Source organism: Solea senegalensis, linkage group LG1 (genome assembly GCF_019176455.1).
Source record: "Solea senegalensis isolate Sse05_10M linkage group LG1, IFAPA_SoseM_1, whole genome shotgun sequence".
NCBI classification, from domain to species: Eukaryota; Metazoa; Chordata; class Actinopteri; order Pleuronectiformes; family Soleidae; genus Solea; species Solea senegalensis.
This window is the reverse complement of record NC_058021.1, coordinates 37,770,183-37,792,602: the sequence shown is the minus strand read 5'-3', so window position 1 is coordinate 37,792,602 and position 22,420 is coordinate 37,770,183. Positions and strand designations below refer to the sequence as shown.

At 40.9% G+C, this 22,420-nt stretch overlaps 1 protein-coding gene across 2 annotated transcripts in view; it reads right to left on the bottom strand.

The window, feature by feature from the left end:
• Positions 1-4,753: 4,753 nt before the first annotated feature.
• Positions 4,754-22,420, bottom strand: part of LOC122770797 (guanine nucleotide exchange factor VAV3) — an 85,961-nt gene continuing 68,294 nt past the window's right edge. Inside the window, exons 20-28 of one of the 2 annotated variants that reach the window (XM_044027916.1) lie at positions 19,779-19,909; positions 17,719-17,784; positions 16,992-17,026; positions 16,234-16,350; positions 14,226-14,313; positions 13,536-13,665; positions 7,980-8,060; positions 6,957-7,108; positions 4,754-6,017 (exon numbers count right to left, since the gene is read on the bottom strand). In XM_044027916.1, the coding sequence (XP_043883851.1) occupies positions 5,973-6,017; positions 6,957-7,108; positions 7,980-8,060; positions 13,536-13,665; positions 14,226-14,313; positions 16,234-16,350; positions 16,992-17,026; positions 17,719-17,784; positions 19,779-19,909 (845 nt within the window). In that variant the 3' untranslated portion in view covers positions 4,754-5,972. The remainder of the gene's footprint in view (positions 6,018-6,956; positions 7,109-7,979; positions 8,061-13,535; positions 13,666-14,225; positions 14,314-16,233; positions 16,351-16,991; positions 17,027-17,718; positions 17,785-19,778; positions 19,910-22,420) is intronic. The other variant, XM_044027925.1, reaches the window with a different exon arrangement.

Genomic DNA, 22,420 nt, shown 5'->3' with positions numbered 1-22,420 from the left:
GTCCAAAAAGTCACCAAAAAGTCATAGTATAGTTATAGTATGTCGTCCAAAATCAGTCAAAAAAGTCTTAGTATAGTATGTCGTCCAAATTGACACAAAAAAGTCATAGTTTAGTATGTCGTCCAAAATCAGACAAAAAAAGTCATAGTATTGTATGTTGTCTAAAATCATCCAAAAAAGTCATACTATACTATTTTGGAAGACATTTTTTGACTTTTTGGATGACATATTAGCTATGACATTTTTGGTGACGTTTTTCAATTTTTTTTGACCAAAAAAGTTTTTTTTGTTTTGTTTTGTTTTGAGAAGCCAACTCAGATCAGACAGGAGAGCTGCAATCCAGAAAGTTGAGTCTAAACAAACTCAGCACCAGGAAAAAGGCTGATGTCAACCTCTCCCCAGCCATCTGTCACACTGGTGGTCCAGCCTCAGCTGGAAGCTGACTGGTGTGATCCAGTCAGGCCTCACTCAGACAAAGCCCGTCTGGTGGGTCTCTCTCCGCTCATGTGGTGCCAGCATCACTGGCTGCTTCGACCTGCCACCACTGATCTTTTTGGTGCCTTGTTTTTTGTTTTTTTTTAGTTTGGAGTCAGTAACGGCAGGTAACAAGGCACCAGATGGCCGAGGAGACCACCACGCACACACACACACACACACGAGACCCTTCATTTTTACAGATAAGCTACAGTAAGCATTGCCATATGTTTTTGCATCTTCTACACAGTTGTAGAACTATTCACTGCAGCTTTCCTTACGCCCGGTGTACTATTACTGTTCACCCTTTTAATGCGTCCAATTTAACTGGCCATATTTAGAGCTTTAGTTAACTGGGTTCATTATTGTCGGCCTGATTAAAGCAACAAGACCCACCTTTTATCCCCACATTTGTTCACACCTATTAGACAATAAGCTCGTGAGAAACAGCACCCCGTGGGCTGCAGGTTATTCGAGTCCTGTGGAGGGAATAGCAACATAACACAGCAGTAACACCATGGCAGACATTTAATGAGCACGGCTATACTTTAAGGACTGGATCCTAATTTTAGCCGGAGCGGCTTCTGAGCTAGCTGAGTGAACACAGGAGAGGCTGACCATGATGAGGCACAGCACCTGTGTTAGACTCTCTTCTCTGTGTGGAAACTTTTAAGACTTACAGAAGAGTTTAACTCATAAAAATAAAAAAAAGCAAAGTGTTATATTGTCATCGACAGAGAGATGTTTTAAGTTGCTGTGACTTTGCTTCGGAAGAACTCAACGAGGATGTTTCACCTTCACCGAACATTTCATTTACACCATCCTTGTCCCTTTGCTTCAAGGTTTCACATGCTGTGTGTTCAGAGAAGTTAATGAGTGGTTCTTTAAGCTGCTTCACCCTCTGAACTTTTTAGACCATTGCTTGATGAAAATCCAAGTGAATTTCACCTTTCTTCCTCATGTTATTGTTTTGTTTTTTTATTTTTTCTCCGACGTTGTGCCAGTTTCTGAGGGGGGTTACCATGCATAAAAACGTGTGCATGTGTGTAGCCCCGTGCTCTATAGTGCCCTCAGTGTAACGTCCTCAGACTCAGTGACTTTATTGTTCTCACTCCAAAATCTTTCTAGGATTTGGGGGGAATTTTTGACGCATTTTGTATTGTTCCCTATGTTGGAGGGCGTGGCCTCAGTGTTCCAACAAAGTTTGTCTTCAAAACATTCCACTTTTTGAAAGTTGTACTTCATCAAATGTGTCAGATGTGATGTCATGATGTCAGATGTCATTTTATACTCATTTCATTTTAGGAAATGTATTATGGCTCAATAGCATCCCAATTGAAAGCCGTCATTTTACAAAGTTGGGTCAATTCTTGGCAAAAGTTGCTGAGTTTGTTGATCTTATTTTAAAGTGTTTCCCTGAATTTTTGGATAATTTTTGACCAAACAGGAATTTGGTCATATTGCATTTTCTTTTGCGTTTTATGACTTTAGGAAAGTCAAATTTGAAATAATAAGCCCTTTTATTTAATACCTCTTATACATTGGCTCTATAGCGCCCCCTCATCGATTACTGGCACAATGTTCCTGAATAAAAGTGAAATGCAATGACTGTTAAGGGAGAAAGTGGGATCAGGACTCCCTGAGCCACATCGAGGGCCCTTTCTGTAAGTGGCCTTAGTTTATTTATTTCTTTTAAGTTAAACCCAAACCAAATATGATGCTTGGTTTTACATTCAGCATGTCTTTGCCTTGAAGCATTAAATTGTTACCATGCGATCGTCTAACACGATAGTTCCATTAACGAGGATTTGAACACCCGTGGGTGTGTTGGTCTTAAAAAGCAAACGTTTCCTCAGATACGTCGTTGTACGTTAATACCGCGAGACAGCGGGAAGAGATCGACCGACACAGACCTCGTCTGAAGTAAGTGGTGCTATGTTTCACTGTTATTTTAAGGTTCATTATTAATGTAGCGACACACACTTACAAATGTGGGTAAACAAAGGAGCGAACACTGCCTGTGTTTGTGCACTGTGAGACTGTTTCCTGTGCAGACAGACGTTTCCTCTCTTACTGGATAGACAATGAACTGCTGTGATGTATTAACCTACCACGGTGCATTTACGGTGAAAGGACAACACTTTAAAAGAAGCAATATGTGTCTTTATTTAATGCTTTGTACATATTTTACAGTATGATACAGCAAACAACACACGGTAATGCTACACAGTCAGGATTGCACGGTTTTAGAGTTAGGCCACAGCGGTCGGGTACCATGGTAATGAGATATAACACTGAATGTAAAGCGAGTACAACATTAATCTTTGGTTTCATTGGGAGAAAAACACAAAGGCATGAATGCAAAGTTCATGGGGGCACTGATAACGAACTCACTGACAGATGGGTGATATAGGCTATAATGGATTTTCAGAGCACAGTATTATAGAGTAAGAATTCTATCACTTTTTTCCTCCATGTGCTGTGTGTGTGTGTGTGACTGGTGTGATTCAGTGCAAGTTTGTATAGACGTGTCGGATGGCGATGGTTGGTTCGGGAGATTGTATCCTAAAAACCCTGCTGGGCTAAGACTTGCTCAGCCCTGAATCCTGTCAAAACCCTTTTCCTCACGTACGCGGTGCGTGAGTGTATGTGTGTGAGTGTGTGTGTGTGTGTGCGTCTCAGCATACAGAAATAATCTGTGCTCACACTGCACACGAGGAGATAACCGCGGCGAGAGAGAATCCTAATTCATTCTCTAATTGCCATCATTTCTCTCAGTCTATTAATTTGTGGCGAAAATGAAACTAGTCCTCGTTTCCGTTTCCGCGGCGCTTGTTTATGGAGAGTCAGCCCACCTCTTCCCCTCCTCCCCTGGCAATACTGAATCATCTCTTCTCCTCCCGCCAACATATGGCAGCGGACATTACAGCCTTACATAGCATCGGCATGAGGCACGGAATACAGAGAGAGGCCGAGAAGACAGAGATTGGATGAAAGATAGACGCAGGGGAAGGAGAGCGGTATAAAGAGAGAGAGAGAGGCGAAGTGACACAGTGAGAGAGGGCGAGAGAGAGGGGAGCTGACAGAGAGATGGATGCAGCCGGGTCGTCGAGGTGAGGAGATGGTGTAATGATTAGATCGCAGATACCCTTGAGCCTTCCTCCCGTCCCTCCTGCACACAGAAAAATCTGGAAGCTGGCTCTGAGGGGATGAAGGCCTGCAGTTGTAAATGGCCCTTCTGTCAGGGTTCATCTGGGCGAAGGAGGGAGCGAGGGAGTGGATTACCCGAGTACTGTTCCTCTCCAGTTCTCCCAGGATGTGTGAGATTCACGTGCAGGGTTACATTTGCCCCTTTCCGAAAGATTTGAACGTTTGCAGCGACAATCATCACAGCGGTGCCGTTAGATATTAGATGACACGTTAATAAACCTGTATGTTAACTGTTCGCCTCCTTATCAGATGATGTCATCTCCAAACTTCAGCAATTTAAAGATGACTGCCAGGAGATAAGGAGATGTGTTTACGATGCCTCCATCTAGTGGTCACTTAATGACTCCGGTAATGGAAGAAAAACAGGAAAAGGGGAGAATACATTAACGTTTCTTCAGTCTTAAATAACACATTATGTCATGGCAGGTCTGGCAGGGGGTTATTAATCATTTTCATCAAACATAAAGGCTCCTTTGAGTTCACACAATAGCACATCCTTACAATAAAACTATGTTCCAACGTGAGGATGAAGATGTGAGAGGTGGAGGATGACGTCTGTTTCCAGAAGCTAACTCCCCTCATTCGTCAGTCTCCTATAAAACATTAAGTATGTGATTGATGACGAGGGAGGAGGAGGAGGAGGAGGAGGAGGAGGAAAACATGAACCTACAGTGATGTTTCACTGTCTTCACAAAAAAGGGACTGTATGATTGGGCTACAACCAAACACATGTTAAATAAAATAAGAATATCTACATATTTTAAACACAGGCTTGTTTTAACCTGAACAGTTCCAGCTGCAGCGACAGAGTCTTCATTCTCTTCTCCAGACAAACTTGGTATCCATGTTCTCCTGTTCTGTAGGAAAACCATCTTTCCTCTTTCACTGTGGATTGTTGTGGATTACGTATGTGGGGGTTAGGGTGTACACACGGAGACAGAAGGGGGTGGAATGGAGGACAGACAGCTGGACAGACAGCTGGAAGATAGAATAAGTAAAAGGGGGTTCTGAAAACTGATTTCATTAAGGCTTGAAACTTAAATACTCTGGAAAAAAATGGTGTTTTTGCCAAATTTGAAAAAGATGCTAAAATATTCTGATGCATAATCTGGTGAAGATGTTGACAAAGTAGAAATCTGGCTTTATCGCCTCTCATAGACACAGAATATTAAAGTATTGATCACTTCTGCAAGAATGCAATCAAACTGCACCATACCCATCATATTTGCAGATAATGAAAAAAAAAGCTAAAAATTGAAAAAGTAAAAGACAGTTGCTTTGACAGAAGAAGAAAAAGTTTTCTCCTGGAGCAGGTGGCTTGTTCCCCGACACTAATGCCGGAACTAAGATAAACCCTCTGCGAATGGGCTCCTGTTGACAGAGCTGCCACTGATAAGAGCAGAGGATCGCTAACAGCCAAGACAAGTGAAAACATGAGAGGCTGAGCTGCAGATAAAGAATGGTGGAGGTGGGAGGAGGAAAATAGGAACAACAGCGATCAATTGCTGGCACTGTGCAGCGATGCTATCCGACGCCATCCCTCTCTTACATCTCCTGTGTGTGTGTGTGTGCGTGTGGTGATCATGATGTGCAGCGGAGGAGAGGTGGGTGGTGTGGAAGTGTGATTCTGGGTCATCAAGTCATCAATAACCACCTGCATTAGTGGAACAAACACACAGGCAAGGTCAGAACGGTCTGAGATTCATCAGAGTAAGGAGGGAGGGGGGGGAAAAAAAAGCTGTTCACTGTGGGTCTTTTCAGCTCTGATGACTCTGTTCCCACAGGGAGTGGTGGAAACGACGGATGGAGGGATGGATGGATGAGCGCATGAATGGGAAAGAGGCATACGAGTATCCACTTTTGACAGATTGGCGATGGCCGACTTGGCAAGCAGAAACAGGTGGGAGTTGGTGGGGGTGTGTGGGGCTGTGGCTGGAGCAAGAGGTGAATTATGGATGGACGGACGGAGTCGGGGAGGCGTTTGGCGAGGGCTCGTGTCCCGCTGACAGTCAAGCTGCTAGGCGATGGAGTCACTTAGCCTCGCGAGTTGGCCACAAGTGATCGGGGCGTCTCTGCATCTGCAATGAGCTGCCGCCCCCTTTTTTTTCCTCTCCCTCTCACAAAGGCCACTGGGATGGTCGTGCGCAGCAGAGCCGGAGAGTGAAGAGAGTAACACTGGAGCGAGCGGCAGTGCAGATGCTCACTCTGTCTGTCACTGGTACCTCAGTGTGTTCACTCCACTGCTGCCGTCCTTCTTCTATCTCACTGTAACTCCCGCGGTGAACCTCTCACTCCTCACCCTCCTCTACATATGTGGATGGAAACCAGCCCACCTGAAGGGGAGGATGGGAATACATCATCAGACAGAGGTTGACTGAGCATCCATTATAATGTATATCCTTTTTTTTTACATTTTTTCCTCAGATGCCTTTTTTGCATTTTCTCATTAGTGTTTTGCCAAACGTAGCAGAACACCATTCTTCGAAACCCTCAGTGATAAGTAACAAACATAGGATTGTTTCCATGCTAAATGAGGATTGAATGTAACAGTTACAAGAATATAAAACGGAACAATTATAAAGCAGATTTGTTTTGACACCTCAGCGGAGGGGAGACCACTGATATTTGTGAGATGCTGCTGATCTAAACCAATAATCTGCTCTCAAAGAAGGTGAAAAACACACAATGATGAAAAAGTCCAGAACAACAGAGTCTGCTTTATCTTTTGATTTGAGTATTTATTGTGATACCCGGGTATTTCTTTGAACTGAGATGGTGGTGTGCAGAGAAAGACTGAGACGACTGTTTTTCCAGCTATTTGTGCCAGTTGTTTTTCCCGCTTAAAGGCACTAAAGAGACACAAACAGCACTCAACAGTTTCTACACACAGTGATTAGTTGTTTTTTTTGCCTTCAGTGCTGCGTCAACACACACATCAGGCTCGCTAAAAAGAGAAAAGCTTCTTCGTTTAACACAGCGATTCTCCAAACACACTCACAGATGCATTACTGAAGCACAGGAACATGCAAACACTAACTTCCCTACAATTAAAACCTGGATATTGAATGACTGTTTGTGTCTATATGTTGACCCTGCGATGGACTGGCGACATGTCCACGGTGTACACCGCCTCTTGCCTCACGCAATTGATATTGGGTTTGAATTGAGTATATACAACACAGGTTAAATCCTCTAAATCCTCTAAAACCAGGATGAAAACACCACTGATAAACGTTTCTAGGCTTTTTAACGCGAGACAGATTTCCACTCACCCTGCCGTTGACCTCGCCCCTCCACCAGCCGTTGGCTCCCGACTTTGTGTAGATCTTCACCACGTCGCCCTCCTGCAGCGAGAGCTCGCGGGTGTCACGCGAGCTGAAGTCGTACCGCGCTATCGCCACACCGATCACTTTGGGGGTAAACACTGGAGGAGAAAGAGGGCGTAAAAGAGAGATAAGAAGGTGAAGAACTGCTGAGAAACAATAGACAACAATAAAACACCTAAAACACCCATTTCTCCACGTGTAAAGAAAACTTCATAAATTTACACTGTTTGTGGTTTAGATCCATTGAACTTAGTAAAACTGTAGATATTGTAGCTTGTTTAAACCACTTTATTTGTTCTAAAATATGAGAAACTGTATTCTTTCTGCCCAATTTCATTCTCTTGCCTCAGATGAAAAAGACAAATATAAGGTCCAGTTGCTACAGGGGATTATAGCCACTATAGAATTTTCCTTGTGTGTGTGTGTGTGTTTGACTGGACATCATGTCGAGGAGACAGATGTGGCGTGGGTTAGTTCGTTACCACTGCTCCATGCTGCCCTGCTGTCTTTCTTCCTGACTGGTGAGTCAGACGGGGCTAAATTCAAAGATAATGAAATGTCAGACCTTTACAGGCCGACCATAGAATATCTCCCGTCTGTGTAAGTGGACATGTCCATCTTTACTTTTAATGACAGACACTCAACAAACATAAAACATGACATGCAAAACTATACACGCACACACACAAACTCACGTCCATGCGTTATAACAATAAACAAGTTCCTGCTCTCGACACAGAGTGACAGTAACTATGGAAGAAGCGAAATTGTGTGATGGGAAAAGTTGAGATGGTGCCTCTCTGAGATTCAGGTGACGATGTGAAAGCACTGAGCCGTGGCCAGCATGCTAAACAGCCTTCGACATGAAAGCAAGGGAAGAAAGAAGAAATGCGGTGACAGAGAGCAGGCAGCGAGAGAGAGGGGGAGAGGGGGAGAGAGGGAAGAGAGAGAGAGAAGTGATACCTGTACCTGACCAGAAGGGAGCAGAGGAAGGAGGTACAAAGCTGTAGCCGGCAGGAGTTACAAAAGAGATGCCGCACAGCAATGGGGCTATGGCAGGGCGGGGCCAGGCAGGGAGCGAAGAGGTGTGTGTGTGTGAGGTAGGGGATGAGGGTGATGGGGGGAGAAGAGAGAAGCAAAGGAGAAAAAAACATTTTGAAAATCAAAAATATCAGCATTTTTACCCTGTTGCAGTTTGATGAAGTATAAATCCTGTGTTCTAAGAATGCATCTGTCCGTTGTGAAGTACGACCGTTCACATCAAATACACACTGACGTCATTGCAAAAGAACAAAACAATGTTTTTTTTTTATCTTTGACTGTACACATAATGTCTACAGGACAGGAGGAGCTCCTCCTGTCCTGTAGACATTATGTGTACAGGACAGGAGGAGCTCCTCCTGCTGCAACATCAAATACGTTTTAATCATTCAAAAAGCGTGAATGTCGTGTATGGGTGCTGATAAGAGGCTGACTCTAACGTGTCCTGAGGACAGATTGCATTCATGCAGCTCAGGAATGTGGCCACATGTTAGCTCTGTATTTAGTGAGATCTACCTGTGATTGAAATTTAAAGAAAGAAAAAATAAATAACACAGCATGGATTCTGAGAATAAAGTCATAATTCTGACTTTTACTCATAATTTCGACTTTTCTTCCTCAGAATTCTGACATTTTTTTCTCTGAATTCTGACTTTTTCTTTGATCTCAGAAATCCGACCTTCTTCTCATAATTCGGACTGTCATCTCATAATTCTGACTCTTTCTTTAATCTCAGATTTTCTTCACATAATTCTGCCTTTAATCTCAGAAGTCTGATCTTTTTCTCAGACCTCTGAATTAAACCCTCTAATGACCATGATTATAACCAGGCCGTCTGGATTTATTTAGATTTTATGGCTGTAGAATTGTCAAAAAATGTGCTTCTGCCCCTTTTTCTAAGAAAAAGTTATTCAATTATTACTGTGTGTTTTGACTGTGCAATAACAGCTTAATCTCAGAACTCACGCTGTTTTATTTGATTTTTTTTACTTTCTTTCAAAAAATCTCTTCAGTAGATAATTGATCTGTTGCACAGAAAGTGTTTTTTTCGCAAACAAACACAAAAAGTGAGTTGTAAATAAAGACGTGGCGTGGCACAGTAGTAATATTTTAAGAACGTATTGCTATATCTTATACTATTTATCACCATAAACTTGTGTCCTGGTACTGAAAAGTGAGCTGATGCTGAACAAATCCCCACCACAGTTGAAACATGCAGTAATGTCACACATTGTCTCTAATTTGCCAGAAGGATGTCAGCATCATTAAGAGCGACATCTTCACTTTAAATGTATTTAAATGCAGTGTGTTCACAACAACAGCAGAGGGAATAGATCTGTCTGTTTGCGTATTCATAAAGACAATCATCCTGCAGTATGTCGACTCGGCACATTTCTCTACACACACACACACACACAAACAACTTGTGACAAATACACAGTTTTCCAGGATTTTCTAGCGACAGTGGCAGACAGAAGTTAATGCGATGTCTTGGAGTCACATATATCAACAAACGCTTCAGGTACGAACGCAGAAAGCGAGGCACTCACTTTGCCATCTCTTTCAGATTATTTTGGGATGTCAACACGGCCAATGTGGTGCAGTCATGTGAGCCTGCGGATGCTGAAAATGGTTCCGCTCAGTCGCAGCGTTACTTGAGCAGAAACAGACGTTTACAGGATACATTCAATGGGAATATATGGTTTCGTTTGTGAATGCCAGTGAGACGGCAGAGAGAGAGACTGCAAATGATGTACCACAATGTGCAGCAAGTTTGTTTTTTTGCTTTTATAAATAACACCTAAGCCTCAAAATGTCTGTCTGGACCTTTGTTTTCTTATTTTAACTTTAAACCAGGAAATGTCCTGCGAGTAAGTGCTTTGGCCAATTTTTCAAGAATATCTTAACTTAATCTGGCAGTTATTTACAATTTAATGCCATATAAAAAATAGTGTTTGAAATGATAAATAAAAAAAACACCAGTCCAGCATATTGTACGCATATTCACACTTGACTTTCAAACTGAGTCTCAATGAAGCATCCCATTCTAAAGTTCCTAAACCGAGCCCTGCTCAGGGGATACTGGGGATAGAAAATCTAATCGCCACAAAGGCAGATAAATGCCCAAACCTTTTTTTTTTTTGAGAAATGTGCCGCTCCCAACAATACTGCTGGCAAGTTCACAGGTCTGGGTTATTGATATGCTGCGAGAGGAGCAGAGCTCCAGTGGTTTTGTAAAATGAATACTAATCAGTGCAGTGAGAGACAGCTCAGCAACCCCTAATGGTGTCAAGGTATGAGCAATATGAAGCGAGATCGCCCTCCACTTCAAACAGCCACCAAAACACCAGCTGCATTTTACATGCTTCATTTTTGCTAAATCTGATTTGTGGGACGACTCCAGAATCCTCAATGTGAGCTGGTCTTCAGCGATCACACAGAGGCTGCACATACTGACGCTCAGTCAACACCACTCACGTTATTAGTGCGGCAGCTCAATGGGTATGGACATAATCGTCCATATTTTGGACAAACACTGTTGCTATTGTAGTTCTTGCATCAGTCAAACGTGATCAAACTGTTTTTTTTTCCTTCAGCAGAACACACACACACACACACACACACACACACACACAAAAAAAGCGTAATTAGCAGTCGTCCTGCAGTGGTGGAGGAGGATTGAAATCAGAACAAACGAGTCATTTCAAAGTGAAAGAGAGAAGAATGAAGCCCGCACACTGGGAGGGGTTTGCCCACAAGACTCAGCACCACGCGAGGACAAACCCGATTTGGACCGGCGCCATCTCGACTTTTTGTTGTGAAGCAAGAGTTTGAACAACATGCCTCCACTAGAACGACCACACATCTCTGTACAATCTGTTCACTTTTGTTTCCCTGCTTGGAACATGATCATGAACAAGTCTGGACTTTTTTTTTTTTTCCAATGCACACAGTGGCATACAAGGTTGAAATGAAACCACATTTAGCCTCTGATTGTTATTACTCATACTTTCCAGAAATCAACGGATGGGCCTTGCGTGGCTGTCACAGTGGGTTTCATACCTCATTCTTTTGGCATTTCTTCAAACATTGACAAACCTTGGCAAAACAACACTGTCCGCTCCACTATTGCAGGAGGCAGACAATCAAATGTTTGTTTGTTTTTTTCCCCTCCGCTGTTGTTCCTATTTGACAGTACAAGACGAGCCAAGATGGTTTAATGATGAATTTACACCTAAATGATATACAGTTTAGTTTTGGAAGTTTGACAGTTCTCTGTGTCGTGTTACCTGCCGCTGATTAATTATACTAGATCCCGACACGTCTCACACGTGTTTGAGTAAAAGGGACTGGACGTCGCGTTCCCTCTCATTCAGCCACGTGTCCGACACCGAAATGTTGAGAGGAACCAGGTTCTCTGAGCTGATGACTGACAAACTCACGCAGAGTTGAAAAAGGGAAAAACAGCTGCACGCGTAAACAATCATCAGTGCACTGCAACTACAAAACATGCACGGAAGCTGTGCCGATCGGAAAGTGTTGAAGCGACGGCAGCTGTGTCTTCGGGTGAGGAAGTTCAGTCTCGCCTCAGCATCAACACAGACAGCGTCCTCCAACAACTTTGTGTTGTGCCGTGGTAAAAACTTTCTACAATGGGAAATTATGTTTGTGGCAAGACGACGATGCAAAGGACAATATTTTGCTTTCATTGTCAAGGAATGCGTGTTTGTAATAAATGTTCTTGTGCAGTAGTACTACAATTTTTTTTAATCATCATTGTGAGACATTCTAACGAGATGAAATTCAATACAATTTTAAAAAATGCATCACATTACTAATGGTTATTAATACTAATACTAAAGTTACACACTATTATAGTAAACTACTAAAGTACATTGATTCTTTTTAGCTTTCTTGTTGTTTTGAATGTTGTAATTTTATTGCTTGTGTTTTATTGATTTATTTGTATTGTACTTTGCTACTCCTTTAACCGTGTACTGTAAGGTGACCTTCACTATAATGAAAGGCACCCAAAAGACATCATTATTATTATTATTATTATTATTATTATTGTTATTATTATTATTATTATTATTATTATCATCATTATTATTATTATCATTATGTTACACAAACATATTACATCCATCCATCTACCGCTTTATCCTGCCAATCTATTAAATAAATATCGAATTTATATCCTAATCCTCAATATCCTAAAGGTAATGGCACTCTAAAAGGTATGATCCACATCGCAAAAAATGTTGGAATTAAACTTGCAAATGTAGGACTTAATAGTGACCACAAAAACAACAACCAAACAAACAAAAATAGCAGCTTTAGATATAGATAACACAAAAACAATAGTTGGAAATGCTGATTCGGCAATCCCAACAACTAAATGACTAAGCAACTAAATAAAGTATATTTTAAGCCTCCACTTGTTCAAATCAAACATCACATTGAAATGTTAAACTGAAGCAGAAACTACTAATGATGGCATTGCACAGAATTCGCTGTAACTCCCACTCGGCTGAAACGAAGCGTCTACAAATCACTTTAGAAATGATCCTAACTCGTTGAAGGTTCGACTAGATCGTGTCACTCCCCTGGAACCTGGATCAATCTGATCGTCGGTGAACATGGGAGACAGACTCATCACATCTAATAACATGCTTAGTGGCTTCAACAACCTCCGTTTGACAGCCGAGTCAAAGACAATTAGTATCAGAGGAGACGCAACCCATTTCAACAAATATGGAGGGAACTCGTTCCAGGCCGTGCGGCGATTCTTCCAGTGATTAACAGCAGAGCGGGGGAAAAAAGAGAGATGAGAGTCTGGAGGAATGGGTGGAGCTGGGTACAGGTTAAAGGTCGCGAGGAGCACGGACGATCAGCTGATGCTGATTAGGATTAATTTAGGTGAGGTCTGTGTGTCCTGGCAAAAGCCAGAACAATTAATCAGGAAAGAAATCAATAGTTAATCATCACGAGCAAAAAAAAAAAAATAATGTTTCCAGCTTTTGAATGAGATGCTTTTCACTGACCTTTGGGTTTTGGGGCACAAATGAGTTTGTTTTGGGCAATTTTTCACATGTTTTTTTGACATTTTAGACAAAGCTGTTGATCAGTATTATAAATGAAAGAATATTGGATGATGAGAACAAAATGTTCTGCAGCCAAGGTACAAGTTTCCTGACTAAATTAGGGTTAGACTAACTATTTTGCTGCAACTGCAATGCACTGAATGTTGAATTTGAATGTTTTTTTGCAATTAATCCATTAAATGCCATTAATCCCTCCCAAATGTTCCAATCTGGACCTTTAAATCTGAAGAATGGTGTCATTGTGGCACATTCTGTTTAGTTTTGATTGGTACTCATGAGTAAAATAACAATTTTAACCTCTCCTTAATCATATACATGACCAGTAAATGGGTGGTTATTTCTATTATCAACTCCTGAGGAGTTTTTTTTTACTCACTGTTGCCTCCTGACCGGTTGAGTCGGTGCACAGCGGCGTTCTCAGTTTCCAAGTATGGAAACTGTAGCGTGGTGTCCAGACTCCTGAATCCTTCTCTCAGGGAGTGGTGTTTGTAGTATTCAATCAGCTCCTGGATGGAAACACACATACATAGTTATTTCAAGTTATGTTTGAAAAGATAGAAGACATGTTGTTCGTAAACAGATGTTTCATTAACACACTGTCAAGTCAAAGAGGCACCAGCTCAGCTTCAAAAGTGGAGTCTATAAACACTGCAGCACCTGTTGCTGTGTGCAAAACAATTGCGTGCTGCATGAAAGATGTTTTAAAGGTTTTTAGTTCATGTGCGAGTGAGTTTGTGATCAGGTTTTCTGATTTTCTAAACGGAAACTACCCGTAAAAAATACAGTCATGGTTCCACATTTGATATTCAAATACACTCCTACACATCTGAGACATACAGAAAATACAGTTCTGACATAAATAAGAGTGGTAAACCTCTCCAATACGTGCTGGACTTAACTGTAATGTTCAAGCCCTCGGGCCAGTATAAACACATCTCTAATCACAGCTATTTTTGTGCACACAGCTGAAATAAAATTCAGGTTTTGACACTTCATTAAGCAAACATGATGATTTATTTATGAACTGCAGGGGCGGAATATAAAATATATATATAAAAAAACTCACAATTATGCTCCTGAACTTCTTGTTCTCTGCAATGTAGAAGCAGCCGTCCTTGGTTAGGATCTTTATGTGCTTCACGTCGTTGTTGTACCTGTGAACCAGTGAATAAGTTATGAGTGTAATTTCCCTCCCTGATCACCGGCATCGATCGGCGCCAGGCCCTCACTGGCTCCTGGCTCCCACGGAGAGCTCGGCGGTTGGTGTAATGCATAGAGTCCCAAAGGTTTGTGACACATGAATGATGTGTTGTCAGCAGAAAAATGTCTGTGTGTGTGTTTGTTTGGCTTGTTTTGCTGTGGTCAGGGTGTGGACGTCTATAGAAACATACTGTTTTACATTCAGTGATTGTGTAACTGTGTCCTGACTGCACCAGCCAGCTGTTATCTGTGTCGCTATTATTGTACTAGAGTTAAGATTAATAATGCAGTTATAAGTTATCGTGATCATGTCAACATGCACACTATATACTTTATTGTGTATTATTTTATTACTTTAACTATTTATCTCTTTCTTTGACTTTTATCTCGGCATTTGTGTGGACAGCAAGAAAGAATTTCATTGCACAGAGAAACATGTTTTTCTTACTGTGCATATGAAAATAAACTCTTTGAACAATGACAATGCAGACACACATAACTATTATACACGCAAAATGTGACATGTTTAATCGTGAGTTTTGAGGGATTTACATTTTTTAGCAATTTATTTTTTGCCTATTAAGACTTTATGCTTAATATTCTCTTGGCTGTGGCTTCATATTTATCTCAAACAGCGTTGTCTACTCATCTCACTTTTGGCGAGACAGAGACTGCACATTCATTCACTCATTTATTATCTACCGCTTTATCCTCCACAAGGAGACAATCCCGGCTGACATAGGGTGAGAGGCGGGGGGGAGAGGCGGGGATGAGATGCGGGGTACACCCTGTACAGGTCAACAGTTCGTCAAAGTGCCAAAATACAGAGACAAACATGTTGCACACGGGGAGAATGTGGAAACATCGCACCGAAAGGCCCTAGGTCAAACTGGGATTCCAACCAGCAAGCTTCTTGTTGTGATAAAAAGCCTAAAAACACTGAGTTTTTTGTTTTTTTTTTGTGGTTTATCTAGTAAACAGCAACAGTTTAAGGGTGTATGAGACAGTGCTTTGTCTCAGTAATGATGTGACCATCTTGTTCAAAGCATTTGTTAGACTCTGTGTGGTCAGAGCTGCCCAGGAAGTTGCCTCCAATTGATACAGAACTGTGGTCTCTTGGCTATTTGAACACAATTCTCCACCTGCTCCACTGAGAGAAATAAGGAGTTGTGCCAGAGGACTTTTTCCTTTTCATGAGTAATACTTTTGTGAATGTTGTTCCCAAAACTACAAAGGCTCTCACGCTTATGGGATTTTTTTATTTTTTATTTATTATTTCCTATGGTCACACACACACACAGACACTACTTTCAGCTTTGATACTGTTTTCCTGTTCCTCCCTGCATTTACAATGACACCAATTATATTGACTAAAGAGCCGAGTTACATTGGTACGGTCAAGTACACTTTGTTAGCTCCTCATTACCAAGATCAAGATGGCTGCTCTGAGGTCAGACCCATGAAAGCATTTGGTTCTGTCAGTTTCACACGAACACACACACACGTCACTGTGGTTGACCACAGACTCAGCCCCTCAGAGGAAAAGCACATCATTCTGCAAATGAACTGTAACTGGCTTAGTCAAGTACTGCTGTATGTCTGGGAGTTACATCTGGTCAATACTGTGGTTAATCTGAAGGCTCGCGATGATTACATCAGACGGGAGTAAAAAAAAAAAAAAGGAAGAACAATAAATGTGGTCACAGTTACATCAAATGAAAATCCCTCGGATACGAAATCAAGTTGTTCAGGCAAATGATAATCTGTTATTTCTTTCTTTAGGGGAAATCAATTCATTATATACTCCAAACATCAAGTTCATTTCCAGGTTCATGTCATTTTAATATAGGACGTGCTAGATAGAACTGACTTACTTTATGCTGACGGCGTACTCTGTGTACTCTCTGCTGCGATGGCGGACCAAGTAAGTGCTGTTGACTCTGTTGATGAGCTCTGCCTCTGCCTGGAGCCTCTCCATGGGCCCCGCAAACCTACCACCCAGCAGACAACAGGAGCATTAAGGAGGAAGAGGAGGAAACAATATCTGCCTCGAACACATCAGTATTTAACCCTTAGTGCTCACACGGCACATATCTGTGCACCCTTGATAAATCCCTGTGGGAATAATCAATATAAGTGTGTTTATAGGTCACATATTCAGACTTTACAAAATGTGTTGTTGAGTCAAAGTTATGATTTATATTTTATATCAAATTTTTAGTAGTGATATAAAGTAGCAATAATTGTGCAGTAAAATTCACCGTTTTTTTCTTTTATTTTTGTGCCAAGCAAACTTTGAACTGTTACATAATTTCCAAATGTCACAAATTCAATCAGATTTTAAACATTTTGAGTACTTTTTTTTTTTATCAGATTGTCTACAGGTTGTGCTGAAAATAAGGATATAAGACACCATATTTCACATTCTTTTGGCCTCTGTATATACTGTATGATTAAACATAGTAATGGAAAAAAGCAGCCTCTGTGTTCTAAGGGTTAATTCATATTTAATATAAACAGGTCCATCACTGTCTGTATATATATCAACCATGAGGAAAAAGGCCGGAAAACAGATAATGTGCTCTTGGTGCCAAAAGGTTTAAGGGTAAGGAAGCAGCTCAGGAGAACGTACCAGGGTTGAGATGAGTAATCAACAGGCTTCGGAACCTGTAGAAGAAAATAAAAGTGAATTAAGCAAAAAAAAAACGAAAAAACATGTGACGATGCTTTTGTTGTTTTCAGGACGTGTCTAGTCAGTACGGCTTCACATCACTGCAGTAACATCGTGTGCTTGGCAGCGGTTCTGAACAACACTGTCTGGCTCTCAAACAGAACAGGTGCCTTTCCTCTGTACGACCTCAATAAAAAAAGCTAAATGCTGTTCTTATCTTTATGACGCTGTAGACAAGGTGATTACAGCCATTGCTTTTTATTGGTGGCCTCATATTTATGAAGCAGCTGGACAGAGTCTGCATTTTATTTCGCTAAATGGAACACGATAAGGCAGTGGTGAGAGGAAGCCTTTTATATATATATATATATATATATATATATATATATATATATATATATATATATATATATATATAAACCATCTTTCCAATTCAACTCACATAAAGTACTGCTTGTTCCCACATGCTTCAGTTCTTTGCTTCTCATTGATAAAGTGAATTAGAAAATCAGCCACCTTTATCTCATAAAAGCAGCCAAGTTCCTTGTGTTCGGAACATTAAAAACCCGTCGGCTGTTTTTCTTTTCATTCCAAGCAACCATTACTACATCGGTACTAAATACGTGTGGATCAGCACTAGCTGTATCTGCGGGCCAAGAGGGAAGAAGTACAAGGAAGTGCTGCTTACACATGGGCAAGGCTTCACAGCATCGCTTGGGAAGAAGCCAACCTCTTTCGTCGACAGGATTTTGCCCTGTAACCAGAAAGATAATTGTGTTACGTCTATTTGGCTGACAAACGCATAGTCCTTGGTTCACTGTTGTAGACATAAATACTGGCAGGAAAAGAGAAAAGGCATAAGTTCCTTATTACTCCTGTGATAAAGCACCTGGAATTATCAACACTGGGGAAACTCGGTCCAAAATGAACAGGTGTTTTCTGGAGCCTTAGAAAGAGAAGTTACCTCCTCCTGAGACAACATGTTTAATTTATATGGGATAATAATTCAGTCATGGACGCAACAGCAGGTGTCTCCTATACTCAGAGAAGACGTGGTTATTAAAAAAAAAAAAAAAATTTCATACTTTTGATATGTAATAAATATCTTGAGGGTGTTCGTAAAAATAACATTGCATTAAAATTTAAATTTGTAAGCTTCTTTGGCAGTGTTGCCAGTCCCAGAAAACGCTATTAAATGTCCTCTCTCTCAGTGTGCAATTTTTTGTTAGGACACAAATATAAAACCCACCTATGTGCGATATACTTATACATATTTATACTGTAAATATCAAGACCATACTGTCGTCTATCTTTTTGGGGTAATGCATTATTTATTATCTTTACCTTTACTGTCTTTGCTGCTGTAACAATGTCAATTTCTTATCTTGTCTAAAATAAAATAACACATTACACGTCAATGACAGGCCTCAAATTCTTAACACATTAATACATTCATCATCATCATCATCATCATCAGAAGAAGAAGCATTGCGTACATTCACCCACATTTAACTACTCAGATTCAATAAATAAATAATTAAACGATGACTCATGACCTGGGGCGAGTGTGGTGTGCCCACACTGAGGAAGTATGAATACATTAAAAAATAAAAGAAAACAAAATCACATAAATAAAACTGCCCTGAGATTAAAAAGGCAGCTTTTAACATATTATATTTTCCTTCAGCTCAGACGAACTCATGGCTCATGACACAGATACTATTATTTGTTTTATTAAACACACACTACAGTATTTAACTGCTGCTGCCTGGCGTCTTTCAGTCAAAAGAATAAAAATGATAATCATCCATCCCTTTAAGTTGTTTTAAGAACCTTTTAGTAGAATAAAAAGGAAAGGAGTTCAGGGGTCGTATTTTCACACACCGTCACGAGTCCGTTTGATTTCCCCTTTTTGCTGGATTGGCGGTCACCACTCTGGCGTTCCCCGCCGCTCCGGGTCTTGTTATCAGTGAGAAGTTGTGCTTTCTGCCGCATCCTTTGCTAAGAGTGTGATAATGATTATGGATGCTAACGGTGACAGAGTGAACAGATGGCTGCTGTTGAATGAAATGAAATTACAGTGATCGATTCTATTTGTCACGCAAGCCCAGAACAGAAATGATTACGCTCTGCTGGCGACAAAAGAGATGGATATTGAATGTTTGCTGACTGCGGGGCTGTGGCTGCCTCCAGTGAAGCTTTTACACAGGGTTAATTGAATTTCTTTTTCACACTTTTATCTGTTTTTTTATTAAGTATTGTGAGATGTGTTGGTTTACACATTTACTGTATGGATACAAGCACCAGATCATGTAAATACAATGGCATTTTTCTAAGCTATTAGACTTTTATTCTAATTATGAGTGACCTACGCAGAAGGCATCATACCTCTTTTAAAGTGTATCCCGTCGCGCGTCAGTTAATGCTCGCTAAATCAAACAACACACCTCCTGTATGACGTCTAAGATATCTTAGAGAGATAAGGAAGGTCTGACCCCAACCAGCCAATCTCAGAGCCCACTGGCTATCATCTGATGACAACACGCCTCTAGGGGCAACAGCCAATAATGTTCTTCAAATGTTAAAGGTCGAACTAAAAATGGAAAACAAGACGGCTTCAGGCCCCGAATTCCTGTCCCTCGCCTACAGATTCTGCATATACAGTGAAGGGAGTGAGGGTTTTAAATATAGTAAATCTATTTGTTGGTCTTGTGTAACGTGTGATGAAGAGATAATGTGACATCTGACCTGCCACCAGGGGCTGTGAAGGTCGGCGCAGATCAGTTCTATGATGTCACCCGTCTGGATGCTGAGCGCCGGGCCAGAAGTGGGGCTCGGCACACCGAAGTAGTTCCTGATCACCAGCATCTTGGGTAGACCTGAAAGAGGGACTGGGTTCATTCCTGTTGAAGTCACAACAACACAACTAAGGTGGCCTTTTATGATTAAAAATCAGTCTGAGCTCACTGTGCGTATCAAGATTCAGTATTTACTGTAAAACATCACATAAACGAAACCGCAGAACTGTACTTTTCTTAATCCCGTGTTATTATTAGATTATAGCCTATAATTAAGGACGTTCTTCGAGGAACAATTGGTGGAGACAGTTTAATTTGTGTTTTTATAATAACTACTTCCAACAAGAAGGTCATGACTTTGGCTGCTTTTGTCCATCTGACATCTTAGAATGTAGGTTATGGCCCAAGGAATTATTAAACAGATTTTTAGTGTTGATCCAGATATGAAAACCTGAGTGTACTCTCTGAGTGCTTTCTCTCAACAGTACATTTGAGGTTGGGTTTTTATTTTTACAGTGAATTTTAGTCAAAGTAAAAGCTTCATAATACAGATCTTAATCAGAACGACAGCTGAAGTGTCGTCTTTGTTGCAGAAAAGAAGAGGAGTTGCACAAGAGGAACACTCTAGTCTTGCAAATCTCTATCTGTGAGACCTATAGAGAGGGATATAAAAGTGCACGTCTGTCATTCTGAAGGTGTGTCTTAGCTTTACTAAAGCATTCAGGATTACACTATAAGTGGTAATGAGAGGGCGTTTACATGTATAATCGCACGTGAATGTGTATGCACACACACACACAAACACCCTTGTCACCTATGGGCTGCCCTTGGTAATCATTTGGACCCATTCTTCATTATCATGTTACAGATAGCACTGTGGTGCAGTGCTGGTTATCAGGCTCACAGATAGAAGATAAGTAGTAGTGACGTTGTTCACTGCTGCACAACGTGCACAATCAGCTCTATTTTCTGAGATTTGATGAGAACATTATACGGCAAAGAAAAACAGAAACTAAATAATATTGTTGTGTTTCAGTATAGGCTACAATATTTTGTCAAGGTCCTAAATCTATATAGATATATCCTACAATATGTGCTATATATGCTCCACCTTTCTCTAAGCTACATTTGGAATACATACACAGACTAATGGAAATCTACTGCTCCACGGGTGAAATATTGCATTGTCGTAAGAGTTTGCACAGGCACTAAAGGAAGTGCATTTAAATCAAGCTGAACCAGTTTGCTGGAATGACCTCCACCTGCACTATTTGATTTTCAACCCCCCCCCCTCCCCATTATTTGCAGAGAAATTGCAGAAATTGAGTTACAATATATCTGTTATCGAGCGCCCGCCCATGCCGAGCATATGTTGATTCGTGTTGCAGGGATACAATGCAAGAAAAGGGAGAAATCTGAGCAAGAGCAAGAAGAAAAGGCTGGAGCTAAAGGCAAATAATAGACAAGTCAACAACACTGTAGTGAAAGCAAACACATCTACAGCTGCCTGGCTTCTCTTTCAGGGTCTGTTCCAGCACCGCAGCAGCGAGACAGTCTGACATGTGCTAGCTTGCCTGAATAGGACTTCTAAAAGACACAAGGGCCGTGGAGAATCGAAGCCTGGGAGCAAGGATTGCATTCCTATCCACACAAGGACAAGCTATGTGTTAATGCACCTTTGAAAACAGACAAAGAGCGCGGCGTCAAAATATTATGAAACACCCTGAGCTGGGGCAATCAAACGCCTATTGATTTTAATGCATCTTCAGTCAAAAATGATTTTCTGCGGCATAATGGATGGAGGGGTGGAAAAAATGAGTTCTGAAACCAGGTTTATGAGAGATTAAAGGCCCTTGAACACACACATACACTGGTTTCCGTGACTTCAGAGAACACTGCATTCACTTACATTCTTTTTCTGGAGACTTACACTAATCTTAACCATAATTACTACAGACCTAATCCTAATCCTGACCCCAACCTTAACCTACCCCTAGCTTGACCTCAGCCTAACTTTAAAACATGTTTAAAATGCAGTAATTTACATGATGGGGACTTGATTTTTGTCTCCATAAGGAAGACAAGTCCCCATAATGTGACTGTGTAAACAGATTTATGTGCCTACAACATAAGGAATACACACGCACCGCCACAAGATGAAGCAAATAGCAACAAAGGCAAAGAAGCAGAAATGTACTGTATTTACTGTACACTTCCTCTAACTTGGGATTTAATGTAACTCCCACTGTTTACATGAGAATTCATCACAACAGATTGTCTCTCAGCTAAAAAGCAGGTAATAATATAATTTCCCTGTCTTAGTGAGCACAGTTACTATACCCATGCAGATACCAGGAAGGACAAACCTGACAGTGGCAGCTGGAAACTGCCAATCCAGCACATCTTTTTTAAATGGGGTCAAATTAAATAACAGACAACACTGCAAGTAAAGTACCACAACAACAGGTGGAGGACTAAGAAGAAATTCCAGTCAAAGGTTAATAATAGTTTTCCTGTTCCTGTGTTTTTGGAGTCATTCAAACTCAATGAGATGCATCTTTGACTTGATTTTGTGACTCATTATTTTTGTTA